At 43.6% G+C, this 23,237-nt stretch overlaps 1 protein-coding gene across 1 annotated transcript in view; it reads left to right on the top strand.

Annotated features, from left to right (window-relative positions):
- Window positions 1-23,237, top strand: part of LOC143775062 (dynein axonemal heavy chain 3-like) — a 2,972,411-nt gene that overhangs the window by 1,098,617 nt on the left and 1,850,557 nt on the right. The window contains exon 30 of the mRNA XM_077262897.1: window positions 19,021-19,219. Coding sequence (XP_077119012.1) covers window positions 19,021-19,219 — 199 coding nt within the window. The remainder of the gene's footprint in view (window positions 1-19,020; window positions 19,220-23,237) is intronic.

Here is a 23,237-nt window from a genome sequence, read left to right as displayed (position 1 = left end):
TATGATGCAACTTAAAGTAGTCTGTGTCTGTGTCCTATATTGGCACCATTAAATAGTTACTGCCAAATTACTATGTCAGAAACTCAGTAGATGAGCCCACCCCTGTACCTAAGTATGCCACCTTTTTTTTTGTTTTGGTTGTTTTGCGAGACATTAACATCTATTTATATTTTGGGAGTACTGGGACAGACACTCCTTGCACTACTCCTCCACTCACCACCAAGCTGCCTGTGTATCCATGTAACCGCTGTAAAGCTGCCATGAGCCTATTGTTTGTTATTTTAGGCCTTTGATAGCCTGTCTGCGGTCCCTACTTTAAATACTCCTCCACTGACCAGACCACTGCTGCCCGTGTACCCCTGGAACCAATTATAAAGTGCCTACAGCCAGCCCATTTTCTTATGTTAGGCCTTTGAAGCCTGTCTGCGGTCCCTACTTTAAATACTCCTCCACTCACCACCACCAAGCTGCCTGCCCGTGTATCCATGTAACCGCTGTAAAACTGCCATAAGCCTATTGTTTGTTATTTTAGGCCTTTGATAGCCTGTCTGCGGTCCCTACTTTAAATACTCCTCCACTCACCACCACCAAGCTGCCTGCCCGTGTATCCATGTAACCGCTGTAAAACTGCCATAAGCCTATTGTTTGTTATTTTAGGCCTTTGATAGCCTGTCTGCGGTCCCTACTTTAAATACTCCTCCACTGACCAGACCACTGCTGCCCGTGTACCCCTGGAACCAATTATAAAGTGCCTACAGCCAGCCCATTTTCTTATGTTAGGCCTTTGAAGCCTGTCTGCGGTCCCTACTTTAAATACTCCTCCACTGACCACCAAGCTGCCTGCCCGTGTATCCATGTAACCGCTGTAAAGCTGCCATGAGCCTATTGTTTGTTATTTTAGGCCTTTGATAGCCTGTCTGCGGTCCCTACTTTAAATACTCCTCCACTCACCACCAAGCTGCCTGTGTATCCATGTAACCGCTGTAAAGCTGCCATGAGCCTATTATTTGTTATTTTAGGCCTTTGATAGCCTGTCTGCGGTCCCTACTTTAAATACTCCTCCACTGACCAGACCACTGCTGCCCGTGTACCCCTGGAACCAATTATAAAGTGCCTACAGCCAGCCCATTTTCTTATGTTAGGCCTTTGAAGCCTGTCTGCGGTCCCTACTTTAAATACTCCTCCACTGACCACCAAGCTGCCTGCCCGTGTATCCATGTAACCGCTGTAAAACTGCCATGAGCCTATTGTTTGTTATTTTAGGCCTTTGATAGCCTGTCTGCGGCCCCTACTTGCAATACTCCTCCACTGACCACAATGCTGCCTGGAGTGCCTGCCTGTGTATCCATGTAACCGATGTAAAACTGCCATGACTGCCTACTGTTTGTTATTTTAGGCCTTTGATAGCCTGTCTGCAGCCCCTACTTGCAATACTCCTCCACTGACCACACCAATGCTGCCCGTGTACCCCTGGAACCTATTTAAAAGTTCATAGAGCCTAGTTATATATTTTATTTACTATTAATAAGGCCATGATGGACTACGCTGTACCACGCTACAAGCTAACCAGTCGACACTTCTTTTGCGAGAAAAGCCATCCCAACCCTCCACCAGCATGTAGAAGACCGCATTGTCCATGCACTCTGGCAATCTGTGAGTACAAAGGTGCACCTGACAACAGACGCATGGACCTGTAGGCATGGCCACGGAAGATTACGTGTCCATTACGGCGCAATGGGTTAATGTGGTGGATGCATGGTCCACAGGGGACAGCCTACTAAGTCTGTCTGCAGTCCCTAATTCAAATTGTCCTCCACTGTCTAAATCGGAACTTCCACCTTCTGGCTTTCGGCCTATAGTATCAGAAATTAAACTGCATTTGGCCTTCAACTTTGGTTAGGGCCTACTAACGGCTTCTGCCCCTCCCTGGTGTTGCCCTCAACTAAATAAAGCTGAGCTTCAACCTTCCGGCTCTCATTAAGTGGTTTTAAAAAAAAAAATGGTGGTTAGGGCCTACTAACGGCTTCTGCCCCTCCCTGGTGTTGCCCTCAACTAAATAAAGCTGAGCTTCAACCTTCTGCTCCAAATTACCATTTTGAAAAATGCAATAGGCTTTTCAGGCCTACTAAAGGTGTCTGTCTGTGTGCCCCTCCCTGGTGTTGTCCTCAACTAAATAAAGCTGAGCTTCAACCTTCTGGCTCTCATTATGTGGTTTTAAAAAAAAAAATGGTGGTTAGGGCCTACTAACGGCTTCTGCCCCTCCCTGGTGTTGTCCTCAACTAAATAAAGCTGAGCTTCAACCTTCCGGCTCTCATTAAGTGGTTTAAAAAAAAAAAAAATGGTGGTTAGGGCCTACTAACGGCTTCTGCCCCTCCCTGGTGTTGTCCTCAACTAAATAAAGCTGAGCTTCAACCTTCCGGCTCTCATTAAGTGGTTTTAAAAAAAAAAATGGTGGTTAGGGCCTACTAACGGCTTCTGCCCCTCCCTGGTGTTGCCCTCAACTAAATAAAGCTGAGCTTCAACCTTCTGCTCCAAATTACCATTTTGAAAAATGCAATAGGCTTTTCAGGCCTACTAAAGGTGTCTGTCTGTGTGCCCCTGCCTGGTGTTGTCCTCAACTAAATAAAGCTGAGCTTCAACCTTCTGCTCCAAATTACCATTTTGAAAAATGCAATAGGCTTTTCCGGCCTACTAAAGGTGTCTGTCTGTGTGCCCCTCCCTGGTGTTGTCCTCAACTAAATAAAGCTGAGCTTCAACCTTCCGGCTCTCATTAAGTGGTTTAAAAAAAAAAAAATGGTGGTTAGGGCCTACTAACGGCTTCTGCCCCTCCCTGGTGTTGTCCTCAACTAAATAAAGCTGAGCTTCAACCTTCCGGCTCTCATTAAGTGGTTTTAAAAAAAAAAATGGTGGTTAGGGCCTACTAACGGCTTCTGCCCCTCCCTGGTGTTGCCCTCAACTAAATAAAGCTGAGCTTCAACCTTCTGCTCCAAATTACCATTTTGAAAAATGCAATAGGCTTTTCAGGCCTACTAAAGGTGTCTGTCTGTGTGCCCCTGCCTGGTGTTGTCCTCAACTAAATAAAGCTGAGCTTCAACCTTCTGCTCCAAATTACCATTTTGAAAAATGCAATAGGCTTTTCCGGCCTACTAAAGGTGTCTGTCTGTGTGCCCCTCCCTGGTGTTGTCCTCAACTAAATAAAGCTGAGCTTCAACCTTCCGGCTCTCATTAAGTGGTTTTAAAAAAAAAAAAATGGTGGTTAGGGCCTACTAACGGCTTCTGCCCCTCCCTGGTGTTGTCCTCAACTAAATAAAGCTGAGCTTCAACCTTCCGGCTCTCATTATGTGGTTTTAAAAAAAAAAATGGTGGTTAGGGCCTACTAACGGCTTCTGCCCCTCCCTGGTGTTGCCCTCAACTAAATAAAGCTGAGCTTCAACCTTCTGCTCCAAATTACCATTTTGAAAAATGCAATAGGCTTTTCAGGCCTACTAAAGGTGTCTGTCTGTGTGCCCCTGCCTGGTATTGTCCTCAACTAAATAAAGCTGAGCTTCAACCTTCCGGCTCTCATTAAGTGGTTTAAAAAAAAAAAAATGGTGGTTAGGGCCTACTAACGGCTTCTGCCCCTCCCTGGTGTTGCCCTCAACTAAATAAAGCTGAGCTTCAACCTTCTGCTCCAAATTACCATTTTGAAAAATGCAATAGGCTTTTCCGGCCTACTAAAGGTGTCTGTCTGTGTGCCCCTCCCTGGTGTTGTCCTCAACTAAATAAAGCTGAGCTTCAACCTTCCGGCTCTCATTATGTGGTTTTAAAAAAAAAAATGGTGGTTAGGGCCTACTAACGGCTTCTGCCCCTCCCTGGTGTTGTCCTCAACTAAATAAAGCTGAGCTTCAACCTTCCGGCTCTCATTAAGTGGTTTTAAAAAAAAAAAATGGTGGTTAGGGCCTACTAACGGCTTCTGCCCCTCCCTGGTGTTGTCCTCAACTAAATAAAGCTGAGCTTCAACCTTCCGGCTCTCATTAAGTGGTTTTAAAAAAAAAAAATGGTGGTTAGGGCCTACTAACGGCTTCTGCCCCTCCCTGGTGTTGCCCTCAACTAAATAAAGCTGAGCTTCAACCTTCTGCTCCAAATTACCATTTTGAAAAATGCAATAGGCTTTTCAGGCCTACTAAAGGTGTCTGTCTGTGTGCCCCTGCCTGGTGTTGTCCTCAACTAAATAAAGCTGAGCTTCAACTTTCCGGCTCTCATTAAGTGGTTTTAAAAAAAAAAAATGGTGGTTAGGGCCTACTAACGGCTTCTGCCCCTCCCTGGTGTTGCCCTCAACTAAATAAAGCTGAGCTTCAACCTTCTGCTCCAAATAACCATTTTGAAAAATGCAATAGGCTTTTCCGGCCTACTAAAGGTGTCTGTCTGTGTGCCCCTCCCTGGTGTTGTCCTCAACTAAATAAAGCTGAGCTTCAACCTTCCGGCTCTCATTATGTGGTTTTAAAAAAAAAAATGGTGGTTAGGGCCTACTAACGGCTTCTGCCCCTCCCTGGTGTTGTCCTCAACTAAATAAAGCTGAGCTTCAACCTTCCGGCTCTCATAAAGTGGTTTTAAAAAAAAAAAATGGTGGTTAGGGCCTACTAACGGCTTCTGCCCCTCCCTGGTGTTGTCCTCAACTAAATAAAGCTGAGCTTCAACCTTCCGGCTCTCATTAAGTGGTTTTAAAAAAAAAAATGGTGGTTAGGGCCTACTAACGGCTTCTGCCCCTCCCTGGTGTTGCCCTCAACTAAATAAAGCTGAGCTTCAACCTTCTGCTCCAAATTACCATTTTGAAAAATGCAATAGGCTTTTCCGGCCTACTAAAGGTGTCTGTCTGTGTGCCCCTCCCTGGTGTTGTCCTCAACTAAATAAAGCTGAGCTTCAACCTTCCGGCTCTCATTATGTGGTTTTAAAAAAAAAAATGGTGGTTAGGGCCTACTAACGGCTTCTGCCCCTCCCTGGTGTTGTCCTCAACTAAATAAAGCTGAGCTTCAACCTTCCGGCTCTCATTAAGTGGTTTTAAAAAAAAAAAATGGTGGTTAGGGCCTACTAACGGCTTCTGCCCCTCCCTGGTGTTGTCCTCAACTAAATAAAGCTGAGCTTCAACCTTCCGGCTCTCATTATGTGGTTTTAAAAAAAAAAATGGTGGTTAGGGCCTACTAACGGCTTCTGCCCCTCCCTGGTGTTGCCCTCAACTAAATAAAGCTGAGCTTCAACCTTCTGCTCCAAATTACCATTTTGAAAAATGCAATAGGCTTTTCCGGCCTACTAAAGGTTTCTGTCTGTGTGCCCCTCCCTGGTGTTGTCCTCAACTAAATAAAGCTGAGCTTCAACCTTCCGGCTCTCATTATGTGGTTTTAAAAAAAAAAATGGTGGTTGGGGCCTACTAACGGCTTCTGCCCCTCCCTGGTGTTGTCCTCAACTAAATAAAGCTGAGCTTCAACCTTCCGGCTCTCATTAAGTGGTTTTTAAAAAAAAAATGGTGGTTAGGGCCTACTAACGGCTTCTGCCCCTCCCTGGTGTTGTCCTCAACTAAATAAAGCTGAGCTTCAACCTTCCGGCTCTCATTATGTGGTTTTAAAAAAAAAATTGGTGGTTAGGGCCTACTAACGGCTTCTGCCCCTCCCTGGTGTTGTCCTCAACTAAATAAAGCTGAGCTTCAACCTTCCGGCTCTCATTAAGTGGTTTTAAAAAAAAAAAATGGTGGTTAGGGCCTACTAACGGCTTCTGCCCCTCCCTGGTGTTGTCCTCAACTAAATAAAGCTGAGCTTCAACCTTCCGGCTCTCATTAAGTGGTTTTAAAAAAAAAAATGGTGGTTAGGGCCTACTAACGGCTTCTGCCCCTCCCTGGTGTTGCCCTCAACTAAATAAAGCTGAGCTTCAACCTTCTGCTCCAAATTACCATTTTGAAAAATGCAATAGGCTTTTCCGGCCTACTAAAGGTGTCTGTCTGTGTGCCCCTCCCTGGTGTTGTCCTCAACTAAATAAAGCTGAGCTTCAACCTTCCGGCTCTCATTATGTGGTTTTAAAAAAAAAAATGGTGGTTAGGGCCTACTAACGGCTTCTGCCCCTCCCTGGTGTTGTCCTCAACTAAATAAAGCTGAGCTTCAACCTTCCGGCTCTCATTAAGTGGTTTTAAAGAAAAAAAATGGTGGTTAGGGCCTACTAACGGCTTCTGCCCCTCCCTGGTGTTGTCCTCAACTAAATAAAGCTGAGCTTCAACCTTCCGGCTCTCATTATGTGGTTTTAAAAAAAAAAATGGTGGTTAGGGCCTACTAACGGCTTCTGCCCCTCCCTGGTGTTGTCCTCAACTAAATAAAGCTGAGCTTCAACCTTCCGGCTCTCATTATGTGGTTTTAAAAAAAAAAATGGTGGTTAGGGCCTACTAACGGCTTCTGCCCCTCCCTGGTGTTGCCCTCAACTAAATAAAGCTGAGCTTCAACCTTCTGCTCCAAATTACCATTTTGAAAAATGCAATAGGCTTTTCCGGCCTACTAAAGGTTTCTGTCTGTGTGCCCCTCCCTGGTGTTGTCCTCAACTAAATAAAGCTGAGCTTCAACCTTCCGGCTCTCATTATGTGGTTTTAAAAAAAAAAATGGTGGTTGGGGCCTACTAACGGCTTCTGCCCCTCCCTGGTGTTGTCCTCAACTAAATAAAGCTGAGCTTCAACCTTCCGGCTCTCATTAAGTGGTTTTTTAAAAAAAAAATGGTGGTTAGGGCCTACTAACGGCTTCTGCCCCTCCCTGGTGTTGTCCTCAACTAAATAAAGCTGAGCTTCAACCTTCCGGCTCTCATTATGTGGTTTTAAAAAAAAAATTGGTGGTTAGGGCCTACTAACGGCTTCTGCCCCTCCCTGGTGTTGTCCTCAACTAAATAAAGCTGAGCTTCAACCTTCCGGCTCTCATTAAGTGGTTTTAAAAAATAAAAATGGTGGTTAGGGCCTACTAACGGCTTCTGCCCCTCCCTGGTGTTGTCCTCAACTAAATAAAGCTGAGCTTCAACCTTCCGGCTCTCATTAAGTGGTTTTAAAAAAAAAAATGGTGGTTAGGGCCTACTAACGGCTTCTGCCCCTCCCTGGTGTTGTCCTCAACTAAATAAAGCTGAGCTTCAACCTTCCGGCTCTCATTAAGTGGTTTAAAAAAAAAAAATGGTGGTTAGGGCCTACTAACGGCTTCTGCCCCTCCCTGGTGTTGTCCTCAACTAAATAAAGCTGAGCTTCAACCTTCCGGCTCTCATTAAGTGGTTTTAAAAAAAAAAATGGTGGTTAGGGCCTACTAACGGCTTCTGCCCCTCCCTGGTGTTGTCCTCAACTAAATAAAGCTGAGCTTCAACCTTCCGGCTCTCATTAAGTGGTTTTAAAAAAAAAAATGGTGGTTAGGGCCTACTAACGGCTTCTGCCCCTCCCTGGTGTTGCCCTCAACTAAATAAAGCTGAGCTTCAACCTTCTGCTCCAAATTTCCATTTTGAAAAATGCAATAGGCTTTTCCGGCCTACTAAAGGTGTCTGTCTGTGTGCCCCTGCCTGGTGTTGCCCTCAACTAAATAAAGCTGAGCTTCAACCTTCTGCTCCAAATTACCATTTTAAAAAATGCAATAGGCTTTTCCGGCCTACTAAAGGTGTCTGCCCCTCCCTGGTGTTGTCCTCAACTGAACAAAGCTGAGCTTCCACATTCTGGCTTTCGCCCTATACTATCAGATATTAAACTGCATTTGGCCTACTAGTGTGGTTAGGCCCTTGAAACAGTGTCTGCTGCTCTTGGGTTTGCTACTCCACTGAACAAAGCAATGCCGCCTGTTTAGTCCTGTTACCAATTTTGAACTGCATGTAGCCTACTTTATTCTTTGGCCCTATATCTGTTTCCTCCTCATCCTGCCCATTGCCCAGCCACTGCTAAATGAGTCTGCTGGTACATTGACCTAGACCACTACATTCCCCTTGTACTCTACACAGCCAGAATCTGTCCCTGCTGAAAGTAAGGTTCCCCTTCCCGCATGTTATACCACCTTACACAGGGACAAAGAGGAAGGTGCAGATGAAAGTGCAGGTTCCTTCATCAGGTGGGGGGGCATACTCGTTGGCGACGTCACTGGCACAGGGCCCCTCAGAGTACGCAAAAGTGTCGCTGCTGGTGGGAGGCGCCCCCGCCATGCAAACACACCGCCGTACTTTGAGGGGCCCTGTGCCAGTGGCAATGCGAACGAGTGGGCCCCCCCCCTGCTTGCTCAGGATCACAGCACTTGCAACTTTTAAATACTTACCTTTCCCTGCAACACCGCCGTGACGTAGTCCGCATTTCCTGGGCCCACGAAAAACTTGAGCCAGCCCTACTCCCCCCACAACTTTCCCCCAATTCCCTATGCCCAACTATTATTATACAGTTAATTAAGATTGGCAAGCTTCAGAAACAAGAATGGATGTTTTTGGCATTAAAATGGGCACTGTAGGTGTTTTCCTGGCCTCCACTCACTGCCGACTATGCTTCCCCATTGACTTGCATTGGGTTTCGTGTTTCGGTCGATCCCCGACTTTTAGCGATAATCGGCCGACTGCACTCGACTCGACTCTGGACAAAATCGGGTTTCCCAAAACCCTACTCGATCTTAAAAAAATGAAAGTCGCTCAACCCTACCCTTTACCTTTGCTTTCCGATTTGTTTGCCAGGATTAAGGAGGCTAGTTGGTTTACTAAAATTGACCTTCGGGGGCATATAATCTTGTTCGTATTAAGCAGGGTGACGAATGGAAAACTGCGTTTAATACGCCCGAAGGCCATTTTGAATACCTTGTGATGCCATTCGGGCTCTCTAATGCTCCATTTGTTTTTCAGTCCTTCATGCATGATATTTTCCGGAATTATCTTGATAAATTCATGATTGTATATTTGGATGACATCTTAATTTTTTCTGATGATTGGGAGTCTCATGTGAAACAGGTCAGAATGGTATTTCAGATCCTTCGTGATAATGCTTTGTTTGTGAAGGGGTCTAAGTGTCTCTTTGGAGTACAGAAGGTTTCTTTTTTGGGCTTCATTTTTTCTCCCTCATCTATAGAGATGGATCCGGTTAAGGTTCAGGCCTTTCATGATTGGATTCAGCCCACATCTGTGAAGAGCCTTCAGAAATTTTTGGGCTTTGCTAATTTTTATCGCCGTTTCATTGCTAACTTCTCCAGTGTGGTTAAACCCCTGACCGATTTGACGAAGAAAGGCGCTGATGTAATGAATTGGTCCTCTGCAGCTGTCTCTGCCTTTCAGGAGCTTAAACGCCGATTTACTTCTGCCCCGGTGTTGCGTCAGCCAGATGTTTCTCCTACCACCTACTCCTGAGAAAGTCTCTCATGCAGCTCCAAGATCACCAGATCATAACAATCATTATCCTCTTCATCTCATGACTGTTGTACTCCCATCACCTCTCTCCCGTTAACCCTCCATTTGTCCCTCGGCACCTGCACCATTACTAAAAGTTTGTCTGGTACCATGTGCTCTCCTCGATCTCTGTAATCCATCCTCCCATAGCACCTGACTGTGCGATGACAGTCCAAAGCTTAGAGATATTGTTGTCACTTCCACATCCTCCTTCTGGGACAACCACATCCTCAAAGTGTGCTCCAGCATGTAGATGACTGGAATAGAGATGCTGATGATGTCAACATCAGTGTTATCCATATTAGTAGCCACTTCAAAACTGTGCAGAAGGGTGCAGAGGTCCTTCATCTGTGCCCACTCCGCAAGCGTGATTTGCCACACGTTCGTAGTACATTGGGCTAGACTATGCAAAATGTTATACTTTACCAGGGTTCGTCACTGCTTCCATAGTCACTGCAACATGTGCACAGTGGAATTCCACCATGTCAGAACAGTGCATATCAACTGGTTAAACATTGGCCCGAAAGACTTTTGTAGTGATGCAAGTCGATAACACGAGGGGTGTGGACACCAGAAATAAGCACACAGAGACTGTGCTTTCTACAGCAGTGCATCAAGGCTGAGAAAGTGGCATAAAAATGGCTATACCACAAGGTCATGGAGTTTCACAGCTTTCGGTATCATCTCTAGGATGATGAAAAACAGATCTACCTCTGTGGACCTGAAATCACCTCCTTACTAACCAGAATCCCACAATGTGTGTCCGCTATTTCTCCCACAATGTGTGTCCGCTATTTCATCCTTCTTCACTACTAGATTTTTGTTAAAACTTAACATGGAAAAAATTAAATTAATCATCTTTCCACTATCTCAATCAACCCCCAAAAAATCAAAGTCAATGGCTGCCCATTGTCCCCAGTCCCGCTAGCTTAATTCTGATATCTCCTTCAAATCTGAGAACTAAGCCCTTTCCAGTTCCTGCCGATACTAACTCAAAAATAGCTTTAGGATTTGCACATTCTTCAACTATAAATCTGCAAATACACTAATGAATGCCCTTGTCATCTCCCACCTCACCTACTGCAACCTCCTGCTATGTCGCCTCCCTTCTAACACTTTAAATACTGTCCTAGACCCTTATAAATTATGCATGGCACATGGCTGACTGCTGCTTAGCCATTATCAAATTTCTACTGTAGATAAATTGATGCCACGTTTCCTGTTGTCTGCCCCTAATTTTGGGACATTTTTGTACTCCAAGTTGGGTCTGCTTCATGTGTGTTGCCTGAATTTGGCACGGCTTCCAGCACAGCAGGCCTACCTCACCCACCTCTTAATTTCATCCTATTTTCAAAGCTGGAAATGCTAACCAAGACCCTGTCTTATGCATGGCCCATGCCTGATTGCTGCGCCATTATAACATTTTTACTGTGGGTCAATTGATGCTACTGTTCCTGGTGTTTGCCCTTAACTTAGGGAAATGTTTGTACTCCAAGTTGGGTCTCCTTCATGTGTTTTACCTGTAGCAGTAGGGCTCCCAGACCGGCAGGCCTGCACTGACTTCCACTCAAGTACCTGTGCTACCTTACATTTTTCTACCAATAGTAGTCTATGAAACTGATGTTTGTGCCACCTGACTGTGGGAAAAAATTGAGCTGTTGCATGAGGTATCAGAGCTCTCAGCCATGAAGGCTTACACTTCAATTGAAAGCTCTAAATTCTGGCCCAGACCCTGATAGCTCATGTTTTGCTCATGATTTAATGATGATGTGCTATTCTAAAATTTCTACTGTGGGCAAATTAATAAGGCAGCTACCTGTGTTACTATCCTTACATTTTTCTAACATTTTCCCAAAATCATTTAGCATCTAAACACGCTTCCTTTAAATCTCCCACCTTCTTTCTTTTTTTCAAGTAAATAGATTATGTCTTGTTAGAGCTGGCGGAATGCACCAAATAATATTAAGGGAGATATAAGATGCGTTTGCAGCCCGGGGTCCACCGTGCATGATTCTCTCCATCCCAAAATTTTCCATCTAGATAACTCTATATGAAGGAAGTGGTAACGTAACCAGGGTATCCCTAACAGGACCTCATCAATTCCCTCGGGAATGACAAGCAGGGAGATAATTTCCTGATGGGACCGTGACATAGAAAGGGTAAATGGGATGGTGTGATGTGTTGTCTGTGAGGGCAGTGTCGACCCGTTTACCACTTGTACGGTCACTGGCTTGGCGAGCATCACCAGTGGTATTGTGTGCCATTGGGCGAAGGCAGATGACAAAAAGTTGCCCTCTGCTCCAGAATCCATGCAAAGCTCTACCGTGTGAGTGGATGGGCCTATGGTTATTGTCCCCTTGAAGGACAGTTGGGGGAAACACCGCTGAGTCTAGTGAGCCACCTCCTACAGTCACTAAACGGGGATGTTTTTCCGACTGCTGAGGACATCTGGAGGCACGATGTCCTGACTGCCAGTGGACATGACAGACCTTGAGTGCACGAGCGGTCTGAGACTTAGATCCCGCTTGTGACACCTCCATGGCCTCATGTGGCTCGAATGCCTGGACCGAAGATTCCAGAGGTTTGGTGAAGGTGGGAGCAAGCCAAATCTCTGCCTACATTGGGCTCGCTCCAACCTTTGCTCATTAAAACAAAGGTCGATGCTAGTTGATACCTCTATTACTTCCTCCAGTGTTTTGTGAATCTCCCTAGTGGCCAAAGCATCTTTTACATGGTCAGCCAGTCCCCACCAAAATACAGGGATTAAATTAAGACTTTGTCTGCCACTCCAGCCTAGATGCTAAAGTCCGGAAATGGACGTCAAAATGGCTGACCATGGATGAGCCCTGTGTCAATGCCAGCAGTTGGAGCGCCGTATCATGGGTGACTCGAGGTCCCAAAAAGACCTGTTTCAGAGTGCTCAGGAACCGCGGAGCACTCTGCACCACATGATCATCGCGCTCCCACAGTGGCGTAGCCCACTCCAACGCGCTGCCCAACTGGTGGGATATTATGAATCCCACCCTGGCCTGCTCTGAGGGGAAATGTGCAGCCAGGAGCTCAAGGTATAAAGCACACTGGCTTATGAATCCCCTACTATGACTTGCTATCACCAGAAAACTTATATGACAGCGGAAGGTGAGATAAGGTCGGAACAGGGGTGGCAGTGGACAAACTAACTGCAGCCACGCTAGCAGCCTAAACAGCAACTGCGGTAAAATCCACAGCTGAGGTTGTGTGCTCGAGAGCCGCCAACCTGCCATCCAGTTGCTGGAAGTACCACTGCAGTCGCTGTTTGTCTGCCATTACTAGCTAGATCCTGGCGCTAGTATAATGTTAGGTCTGGCTGAACGCACCAAATAATATTAAGGAAGATATAAGGTGCGATCACAGCCCGGGGTACACCATGCAGAGATGACACCTGCTGCTCGGTAATGGCTGACAGAATATGGTGGTATAATGTGAACACACACAGGTAAGCTTCACCTGGTATGTAAGGAGGCGAACCCTGTTGCGTCACAGGGCCACAATACTGCAAAATGAAGGCTAGTGTTTTGGTCACGGGACCCTACCCCAAGGACAGAGGGTTAGAGTCCCTCTAGACCCATTAGTGTTCGGCGCCGCAACTGTGGTGCCAGGGAGACACTAAACTAATAATTTACTGCACTAGGTGCATGCAGCGTTGCTCTGGCGGACGCCACTAACCACCCTAACTAGGGCCTGGAAGGCGCACTAGTTGCTCACAGTGCCGCACTGGCGAATGCTGCTGAAATGACACAGTACTTTGTGCTCTTGTGCTGGATTGCACTATCTGGCGCTAGTCGGCTCCAAACACCCAACCACATACAACAATAGGGAAGGGGATAATTAGGAGCTTTCACGAGATAACATACACTCATCCACACACACGATATTAGGTTTATACTAGCTCGGCCATGCGGACCTTTTATAGATGCAGCCTTCCGGGACCTTCCCAGTGGTCCAATCGGAGCAGCTACAGGACCTAAGCATGTGACCTCCAACCTCCAATGATAGTTCATCCCACGGGTATGTTCAGTAGACGAAAAGCAGGACTTAGTTCCTGGAATGTTTGCTCGCCGCTGATCAATGCTTGTTACAAAGGCTGAACCTGGGACAGCAGCAGTAACCAGAAGCATAGTATCAGCTTGAGCCAGATCCTGGGATGGACATCTCTGCTGAGCAGACTTCTCTGTGGTTGGGGAAGAATGGGAGACCGCAGAGGACATGGGTCGAGATTCCCCCTGTGCAGCGTGGGTACTTGACACCTAACATGTCTCAATACATCTGGAAGTATAAAAATCCAAGGCTAGCACATAAAATCCTTTTCCAAACAAAACACAAAGGAGGCATCGGACTCCCTAATATCCAGGTTTATTATAATGCAATTCAAATGAATAGATGGCTTAACTTGACGAACTCTTCTAAAAAAAAAAAAAAAAATTGGCTTAAGAATACTTACTTTTAGGTAAAAATCCTCAAATACATCTGGACTGGAGTGACCCTACCTCCTGAAACATTGGGCAATGTTATTACCGCAACAACTTTTGCCATTAAGCAAACCTTAGAAAAGGAACTGTCCCCTAAACTTGCACTCTTATCCCAAACTCCTATATCTACTATCCCTTTCCTTTTAAATCCTGAATATTCAGTCCCTTATAATCTATGGTCAGAGTTACCGTATTATACCATCACTCAGCTCTTGGCAAGTGATGCTGGAGGCATGGATGATTGGGACTTCTGTAGTTCCTTCTAATCATATAACTCATGTCTTTTCAACATTTAAATCAATATTCTCTACCACTAGCATGTGGACCTGGCTAAGAAAGATATGCTAAGAAAGCTTTCTTATCCCATCCCTAGAGGAATTTCAAAGATCTATAACCATCTGATCTCACCTCAATCCCCCTATAAACCAACCTTTATATATTCCTGGCAAAAATAATTAAATATTTCCTTATGTGAAGATGAAATTGACTCTATCTTATCTAACTCTCATGGTTTCTCCAGATGTTCATTATTGCACGAAAACTCGTATAAAATGTTGACCCAGTGGTACAGAACCCCTGAACTCCTGTACCATTTTGGTTTAAAAGATTCAGACCTCCATTAGAAATGTAGAGCACATAAAGGAGACTTGTCCCATATACTTTGGTTTTTCCCAAAAAATAAAGCCATATTGGTTGGAGATAGTGGAGACTCTAAAAAACATAGGTCTGATAAACAACACTTTAACTCCGAAAGAAGTTTTATTGTCCGGAACCACATTACAGCTTAAGCCCAAAACACAATATATTAGCAATATTATTAGGATCTGCCAAACATTTAATCCCCCTTCACTGGAAACAGGAAGTTCCTCCAAACAATTCAGAATAGATGAAAAAAATTAATGTGATTCAACATCTTGAAGAACTCACTAGCTGGGATTCCAAGGATTCCTTCACACACCCTCAACTTTTTAAAGTCTGGAAGAGATGGAAATATGGTGTAACAAACTAAATTATAGTTGTCAGATTCCAGGTTTCCTGTTATTATATGCCCTATTGAAGTCTTACACGTATCTCACTCAATACTACTTTTCTGTTGAACTAATACTATATTGAGATACAGCCTAATACATCCTGATTATAGCTAGGTCTATTTTCTTGGTACTTTGTCTTTTTCGGTTTAATATTTGTAGTTGTCTGCTTTCCAATTTTGCCTACATTCCTCTCAAAATGTTTTAAGCATCACAGGGTGCCTCTTGTGATGTCATATGTTATCATTGTTCCATTGCATCTCATGACTTGTCAGAGTTGTGCAATTTTTTTTACTAAAATGTTTAAAGAATTTTATTAAAAAACATTGTTTCTTACATTAGTGGTCTACCAAGCTGACATTTGTGCAACCTGAGTATGGCTGAGCAGAAAAGCAGTTTGAGCTGTTTAACCCCTTCATGACCGTGGGATTTTTCGTTTTTCCGTGTTCGTTTTTCACTCCCCTCCTTCCCAGAGCCATAACTTTTTTATTTTTCCATCTATTTGGCCATGTGAGGGCTTATTTTTTGCGGGACGAGTTGTACTTTTGAACGACATCATTGGTTTTAGCATGTCATGTACTAGAAAATGGAAAAAAAATTCCAAGTGCGGTGAAATTGCAAAAAAAGTGCAATCCCACACTTGCTTTTTGCTTGGCTTTTTTGCTAGGTTCACTAAATGCTAAAACTGACCTGCCATTATGATTCTCCAGGTCATTACGAGTTCATAGACACCTAACATGACTAGGTTATTTTTCACATAAGTGGTGAAAAAAAATTCCAAACTTTGCTAAAAAAAAAAATTGCGCCATTTTCCGATACTCGTAGCGTCTCCATTTTTCACGATCTGGGGTTGGTTGAGGGATTATTTTTTGCATGCTGAGCTGGCGTTTTTAATGATTCCAATTTGGTGCAGATACGTTCTTTTGATCACCCGTTATTTCATTTTAATGCAATGTCGTGGCGACCAAAAAAACATAATTCTGGCGTTTCGATTTTTTTTCTCGTTACGCCGTTTAGCGATCAGGTTAATGCTTTTTTTTATTGATAGATTGGGCTATTCTGAATGTGGCGATACCAAATATGTGTAGATTTGATTTTTTTATTGATTTATTTTGATTGGGGCGAAAGGGGGGGTGATTTAAACTTTTATATTTTTTTTATTTTTTTCACATTTTTTTTTACTTTTTTTTTTTACTTTTGCCATGCTTCAATAGCCTCCATGGGAGGCTAGAAGCAGGCACAGCACGATCGCCTCTGCTACATAGCAGTGATCTGCTGTTCGCTGCTATGTAGCAGAAAATCAGGTGTGCTGTGAGCGCCGACCACAGGGTGGCGCTCACAGCTACCGGCGATCAGTAACCATAGAGGTCTCAAGGACCTCTATGGTTACAATGGAGAGGCATCGCCGACCTCCGATCATGTGACGGGGGTCGGCGATGCTGTCATTTCCGGCCGCCCGACCGGATGCGGTAGTTAAATGCCGCTGTCTGCGTTTGACAGCAGCATTTAACTAGTTAATAGCGGCGGGTGAATCGCAATTTCACCCACCGCTATTGCGGGCACATGTCAGCTGTTCAATGTTCAAAACAGCTGACATGTCCCGGCTTTGATGCGGGCTCACCGCGGAGCCCTGCATCAAAGCAGGGGAGCTGACATCGGACGTACTATCCCATCCGATGTCAGTAAGGGGTTAATGAGGTATCAGGGCTTCTCAGCACAGCAGGATTACACTAGTCCCTCACCCACCTCATCTTAATTTAATATTCAATTCAAAGCTGTAAATGTTGGGCCAGACCCTGATACCTCATGCATGGCCCATGGCTGACTGCTGCTGGGCTATTATATAATTTATACTGTGGGTGAATTGATGCCACTTTTCCTGGTGTCTGCCCTTACTTTGAGTTGTTTTGGCTGCTTCTTGCACCCCCCTGAAGGTTTTGCCTATGCGTTTGGTTTTGCCTTCCATTGAATTCAATGGGGTTCGGATATGTTCGATGAACTATTCGGCAAACGCAAGGACAGGCGCCGAATCCGTACCGAAACTTGAAAGGTTCGTTCATCTCGGTTATGGCTCTTGGAAGGACGGGAGGAAAAACAAAAACCCAAAAATATAAATTGGCTATGGCGTGAAAGAGTTTAAAGGTTTTGACAAATTCCATTTATCAGTTATTATGGCAAATTATTTAGCACAGCTTAATACAGTGACTCATAAGAGAACGGTAATTTTCTCCAGTCCTCTAAAAAGCTCCAAAAGGCCCAAATCTCTCAAAAAGGACTGAAATCTTTGCTGTTTGAAAGCATTTTATGGAAGGTAGAATAGTGAGAACAATCAACATTACTCAGATACTTTCTTCTTGGCTCTAGATATTTTGATATGAGTCAAAAGAGATGAATTGCTCTGAAAATGTGCATTACATGTATTTTTGAGATTATATCCAAGTTACATAATGTGATGGCTTGTTAATAAATAATGCTTGAGGCTACGTTCACATTTGCGGTCAGCGCCGCAGCGTCGGGCGCCGCAGCGGCGCCGCATGCGTCATGCGCCCCTATATTTAACATGGGGGCGCATGGACATGCGTTGTGCTGCGTTTTGCGCCGCATGGCCGCAAGCGTTGGACGCAAGAAACGCTTCAAGTTGCATTTTTTTTGCGTCCAACTTTCGGCCAAAAAGGACGCATGCGGCGCAAAACGCAGCGTTTTAGCGTGCGTTTTGCTGCGTTTTCGTTTGCGTTATGCGCTGCGGCGCCGACGCTGCGGCGCACAACGCAAATGTGAACGTAGCCTTAGTGGGATCACATGAACTGGACAATTTGTGAACTAACTTCCTGATTTTTTAAGTGTATTCCCTATGGCAAAAATGCAGTATAAAGTTCATATATTTAATGATTGTACATGTGTTGTTGGACACAAAATGCTAGCTTCTGCACTTTCTAGTAAGTATTTAATGCAGTCAGGATTGTTAGGAGGTACTGGTCACTTTTTGTTTCTTTCTAATACTTTATCAGCCATTACAAAAAAATAGCAAGTCCAATGACCAAGGAAATGCATAGACACCTGCAAAAACAGTTGGCAAAGACAGTTTCCCAATCTCAATAAATGGTGACTGATTCTCTGGGCAGTTGCAATGTGTTGTCGGAACTTGCAAGGCTCGATGGTCAGTTAAAGCTCTTATGTAATGTTTTGCCTATGTTATTATAATTGTAATAAATAGAAGGCACAAAACAGATTACTAGTATAATTAGTTAAGATTAATAGGCTATGTACACCTTTGCACAGATTATTTGTATTGCTCATTTGCTTCCTGAAATTCAGTAGGATGACTTTTGTAGCAACTTTTTGCATTAAATTTTTCTTATCATTTTGCTGCTGCAGAGTGTCTCTAAGTGCTTTATGTAGCTGCTTACTTTTACAAAAATGTTACAAATTCATCAGAGCTCCTGCTCCTGGTTCTGAAAACTCTATCTGCCCTGTTCTGCCCTTATTGTTAGAGATAACAGAAGTGCAGTGGTTGTGCATAGATTTCTATAGCATGCAGAAGGGAGAAAGTATCTCATTCAGGGCAGAGAAAATGGTGTAAAAAAGAAATATTGTGTATGTAGAGTATATAAGTTCAGGTTATGAGCTGTATAGATATATGAGCAATGAAAGTAGCAGCACTCTAGATATACACAACCCTTACATCAAGCTGATATAACTCATAATAATACTTCTTGGAGAGACACTTCCACAAAAGAAAATACTGAAATTTGAATCAGGTTGTAAACTCCATATCAGGGAGAAAGATAATACATGAAGGAATGACGATCACAGACTGAATTGAACCATAGTGGAGATTTATCAACTAAAATGACCAACTAACAAATGTAAACATAAACAGGCATTTTTTTTTCATGTAAAAAGTATCCATAGCCAAATTACAGTGAACATTGGGATAAACATATTTGTGTACATTCAACTTATAATTATTTAGAGATAGGCAGTGATTTTTGAAGGACGAGAAAATCTGTTCAATTGCAAATGTGATCTAATAATCATTCATTGTTTATACTGTATTTGTCAACTATGCAAAGCTTAGAAATTTATTTGTAACTATTTTTCAGCTCGAGATGTTGTTTCCAGTTTGAACAAACGTGGAATCTCTAAAATTTCAGATTTCAGTTGGATTGCACAAATGAGATATTACTGGGAAAAAGGCAATGTTGTAGTCAAAATGGTCACCACGAGTGTCCCATATGGATATGAATATTTGGGAAACTGTAGCAGGCTTGTTCTTACACCACTCACAGATAGATGTTTCAGGTAAAATGTGTTGCATATAAACCTCCTATGAATTTACTTTCATTTCTGTCTTTCGTTAACTTTTCTCCAGCTCCCTAAAAATGTTTTTCATGAACTAAATTTTTTCTCCATATTTAACCCCTTCACAACCATTGACGTGACTTAATCAGCAGCTAAGTGACTTTAATAGTCTAAGGCAAATCAGTCCCCAAATTTCCTATTCCATTTTATTACTCAGTATATATACATAAATAAAATTACAGGGAACTAGGAATACTGCTGTTAACCTGCAGATATAGGGTTAATCTGCAGGTTAACAGCATTATTATGCTGTCCTGGTGCCTGCACACAGCTGAATGCAGCGGGGAGAAAATTATCTTTATTCTCCCCACCATCATTCTGTATTCAGATATAGTGGTGGGGCAGCGCTGATTCAGTCACACTCTGAGTATACAAAGTGGCCGCTGTAACTTAGCCCCAGGCCCTGATTGACAGCTGGCTGCAATGTAGATCCAGTGTCACTCAGGGCCTTGGGCACTGTTACAGTGGCCACTCTGTATATTCAGAGTATGACTGAACCAGCGCTGCCCCACCAATATGACTGAATACCAAATGCTGGTGGACAGAATAAAGATCATTTTCTCCCCGCTGCATTTGGCTGTGTGCAGATGTAGTGCCCAAGAGGACCATGGGGCACTCGGTACTGGGTCTGACACAGTTCTTAAAGGGGAAGGTCGCGGCAGCAGTGACCCAGTCCGTGGCCCTCGGTGTACAATAAAAGTCCATGAATACAAAAAAGGGAAAATAAAGTTTATAAGGGGAAATGTTCTTGACGCCACCCATGGGGTTCGGCAATGAGATGGTGACAGACGCTGCAGTTCAGATCCTCTGGGGCAGATGGTGATGCAGCAGAGTTGGTGCAGCTCCCCATGGGTAGAGCTAACTCCAAGACAGATGTAGTGATGTATGATAAGATGGTGGTTGTGGTTATGCCGGGCAGGTGACGCAGCAATGACTCAAAGGACACAGCAAGGTGCAGTTTCCACTTTTACTTAGAGTTTCCAGTCCACAAACACCAGCCAGATGCTGTGGTCTCCGGATCAGTGGTCCAGCAAACTCCCAGGTAGATTAGGATGCACCTTTCCAGGACTCCTTTCGTATGCCTTTCTCTGGCCATCTCTCTATGGCTGCTTCCACTTCTCCTGCCCAGCGCCTTACCTACAGTGTCCCATGCAAGCAGCCCTGAACCTGGTTGGGCAACGTCTTTCTAGTCTCCTTTGTCCTATGTGGCTGCCTTTTTGACGAAGTATGGGTGGCTGTGGCTGTGACTTTTGCAAAAGCCACAGCCTCCAGTTTCTTAGCTGAACTTGAAGTTTTCTACTAAGTTGGGGCCAGTCCCCTGACTGCGACCTGGTCCCTCTACGTCTGGATGTGGGCCCCACAGGTGGCTTCTGCACTTCCAGTGTCCCTAGGACCTCTTCTGTCTTCCTGGGAGCTTCCTTCTGTCTCTCCCTCTTTAGCTCTGTTCTTTAACTCTTTCTCCTTTGGTCTCCCAGGAACAACTGCTCTAGCACACAGTCTTTGTAATCTCTCGCTAGCTCTCTCTAACTGGGAGCTCCTTCTTAGCACGTCTGTTTCCCTCAGGTCCTCTCTCCAACTCCTCTGACACCCGGTCTCTAAGCTCCTCCCCCTATTTCCTACCTACACCACACACTCCCACCACCCATTCCTATCCAGCCTGGGATGAGGCCTTCCTCCCTAAACATACGCCCAGGTGCCCCAACTGAACTGGTGTGTGTTAGATGTGAGTGTTAGAGTCCTGGGTAGTGCCCCCTCCTTACCTGAGAGTGGGATACCACACTTCTCTATGAGGTACAGTTCCTCTGTGGCGACTGGACCCCAGGGGTGCCACACAGGCACCAGAAAGCATCATAATGCTGTAAACCTGCAGATTAACCGCATATCCACAGGTTAACAGCGTTATTCCTGGTGACAGGTCCCCTTTAAATGTTTGTTTGTATGCAGCCATGTGCTTTAGTACCTTTGTTCAAATTATATTAAATAACAATATTTTTTAGGGTTTTTTGTTGTTTGTACCTTGGGGCTCCAGATTATAATTTTTTGTTGTTCTAACAGTGTTTAAAATTTCACAGTGTATATTCACTATATTTTCTCCTTACTTTATTTCACAATGATACAAAACTTATTTCAATGAAACTATGTATATGTGTAGGAGTGTTGCAGAATATGTTATCTGATTTCGAGGAGTTATTTTTAAGCCTCAAGATTATGCAGATTTCTCCAAAATAGTATTTAATTTTGGCTAATGTTGTAAGGGGATTTGGTAACATAAGCAAAAGGTTGTAGGCAAACAGGGTTAACTCACTTAGAAGATTACCTATGTTGACACCCCTAATACCCTAATTCTCACATACAGCTAGCACCAGTTCTTCCCTGAGCCATAACTTTTTTATTTGTCCATCACTATGATCATGTGAGAGCTTGTTTTTCTGCGATGGTTTGTTCTTTTGAGTAATATTATTGATTTTGCCAAATAGTGTACTGCAAAACAGGAAATACAATTCCAAGTGAGGTCATATTGCAAAAAAAGTGCAATTCCACAATTATTTTTCAGTTTTTTTATTTACCATGTTCACTAAATGCTAAAACTGACCTTCGAGTATGATTCTCCACTTTGCTGCAAGTTTGAAAATACTAAACATGTATAAGTTATTTTTTATTTAAATGGTGAAAAGAAAATCCAAAGTTTGTAAGAAGAATAAATAGTGTCAATTTCCAAGGCCCATAGCGTTTCCATTTCCCTGATCTGGGCACAGGTAAGGGTTTATTTTTTTCCGCACCAAGCTGATATTTTTATTGATACCAATTTGGGGTAGGTATGATGCTTTGATTGCCTGGTATTGCAATTTATTGCAATATTGTGGCCACCAAAAACTATAATTATGGCATTTCGATTTTTTTCTCGTTATGTTGTTTACTGATCAGATTACTTGTTTTTACATTTTGATATATATCGGACATTTTTGGAAAGAGCGATAACAAATATTTTCATTTTAATTTTTTTTACTGTTTTATTTTGAATGGGGCAAAAGGGGGGTTGATTTCAACTTTTACAATTTTAATATTATTTAAAGTATTTTTTTCTACCTTTCACTTGCTTCAATAGTCCCTTTAGTAGATTTAAAGCTGAGATCATCCAATCACTTGTGCTACATATAGCAGGCCTAAGCCCTGCTATGTGTAGCAGAAATCTTCATCTCTTATGACAGTCGGTGATGGGCCAGCATTCATAACTGATCTGCAATGACAAGCACAGGGTCTTCTGCAGACCCTGTGCTGTCATGCCAACCCATCAACACCCCGCGATCATGTGACAGGGGCACCTATGGGTGGGGTTTGTGACATGTATCCGGTTATAGTGAGTTAAATATCACTGTATCCACATGCCAATTACAGCCATCCCACCCATGGCTGTAATTGGCATGTGACACCTGATCAAATTAACTCTTCTGTGCCAGGAAACATGGAGGCTTAGCACCGAAACATGGATCAAAAGGAGGGACAGGAACTATGATGCTCCTTTACGTCATAGATTGTGAAGGACTACATCTTTATGAAGGGGCCAATAAGTTCTATTTTTAAGAGAACAGCCTGTAGAAAAGGTCAAGTTAGACTATCAAAGGCTTTTTCAAAGGCCTTTTAAACATCTAAGGTTAGAAGTGTTAAGGGGTTATTGTCCTTATTGGCTTCATGGATAGAATTTAGAATTATACATATACTATCATAAAAGCCCACCTTGATCATGTGTATGAGGAAGGAAAGTACTGAATCTGCTGGCAAGAATAAACACAAATATTTTAAAATCAGTCTATGGTCGTTGCCTAGTTTCAAAATAGTTTTGTGCAGGGTTGAGAGAAAGTCTGGATTTACTTTGTCACTCTTCAAGATATAGCTGTATATCTATACTAAATAAAGAAACAGAAAATATAGGATTTTTTTTACATACATCAATGGACTG

The sequence above is a fragment of the Ranitomeya variabilis genome, chromosome 5 (assembly GCF_051348905.1).
Source record: "Ranitomeya variabilis isolate aRanVar5 chromosome 5, aRanVar5.hap1, whole genome shotgun sequence".
Lineage (NCBI taxonomy): Eukaryota > Metazoa > Chordata > Amphibia > Anura > Dendrobatidae > Ranitomeya > Ranitomeya variabilis.
Note: the sequence above shows the minus strand (reverse complement) of the source record. Positions and strands in the feature narration are given on the sequence as shown.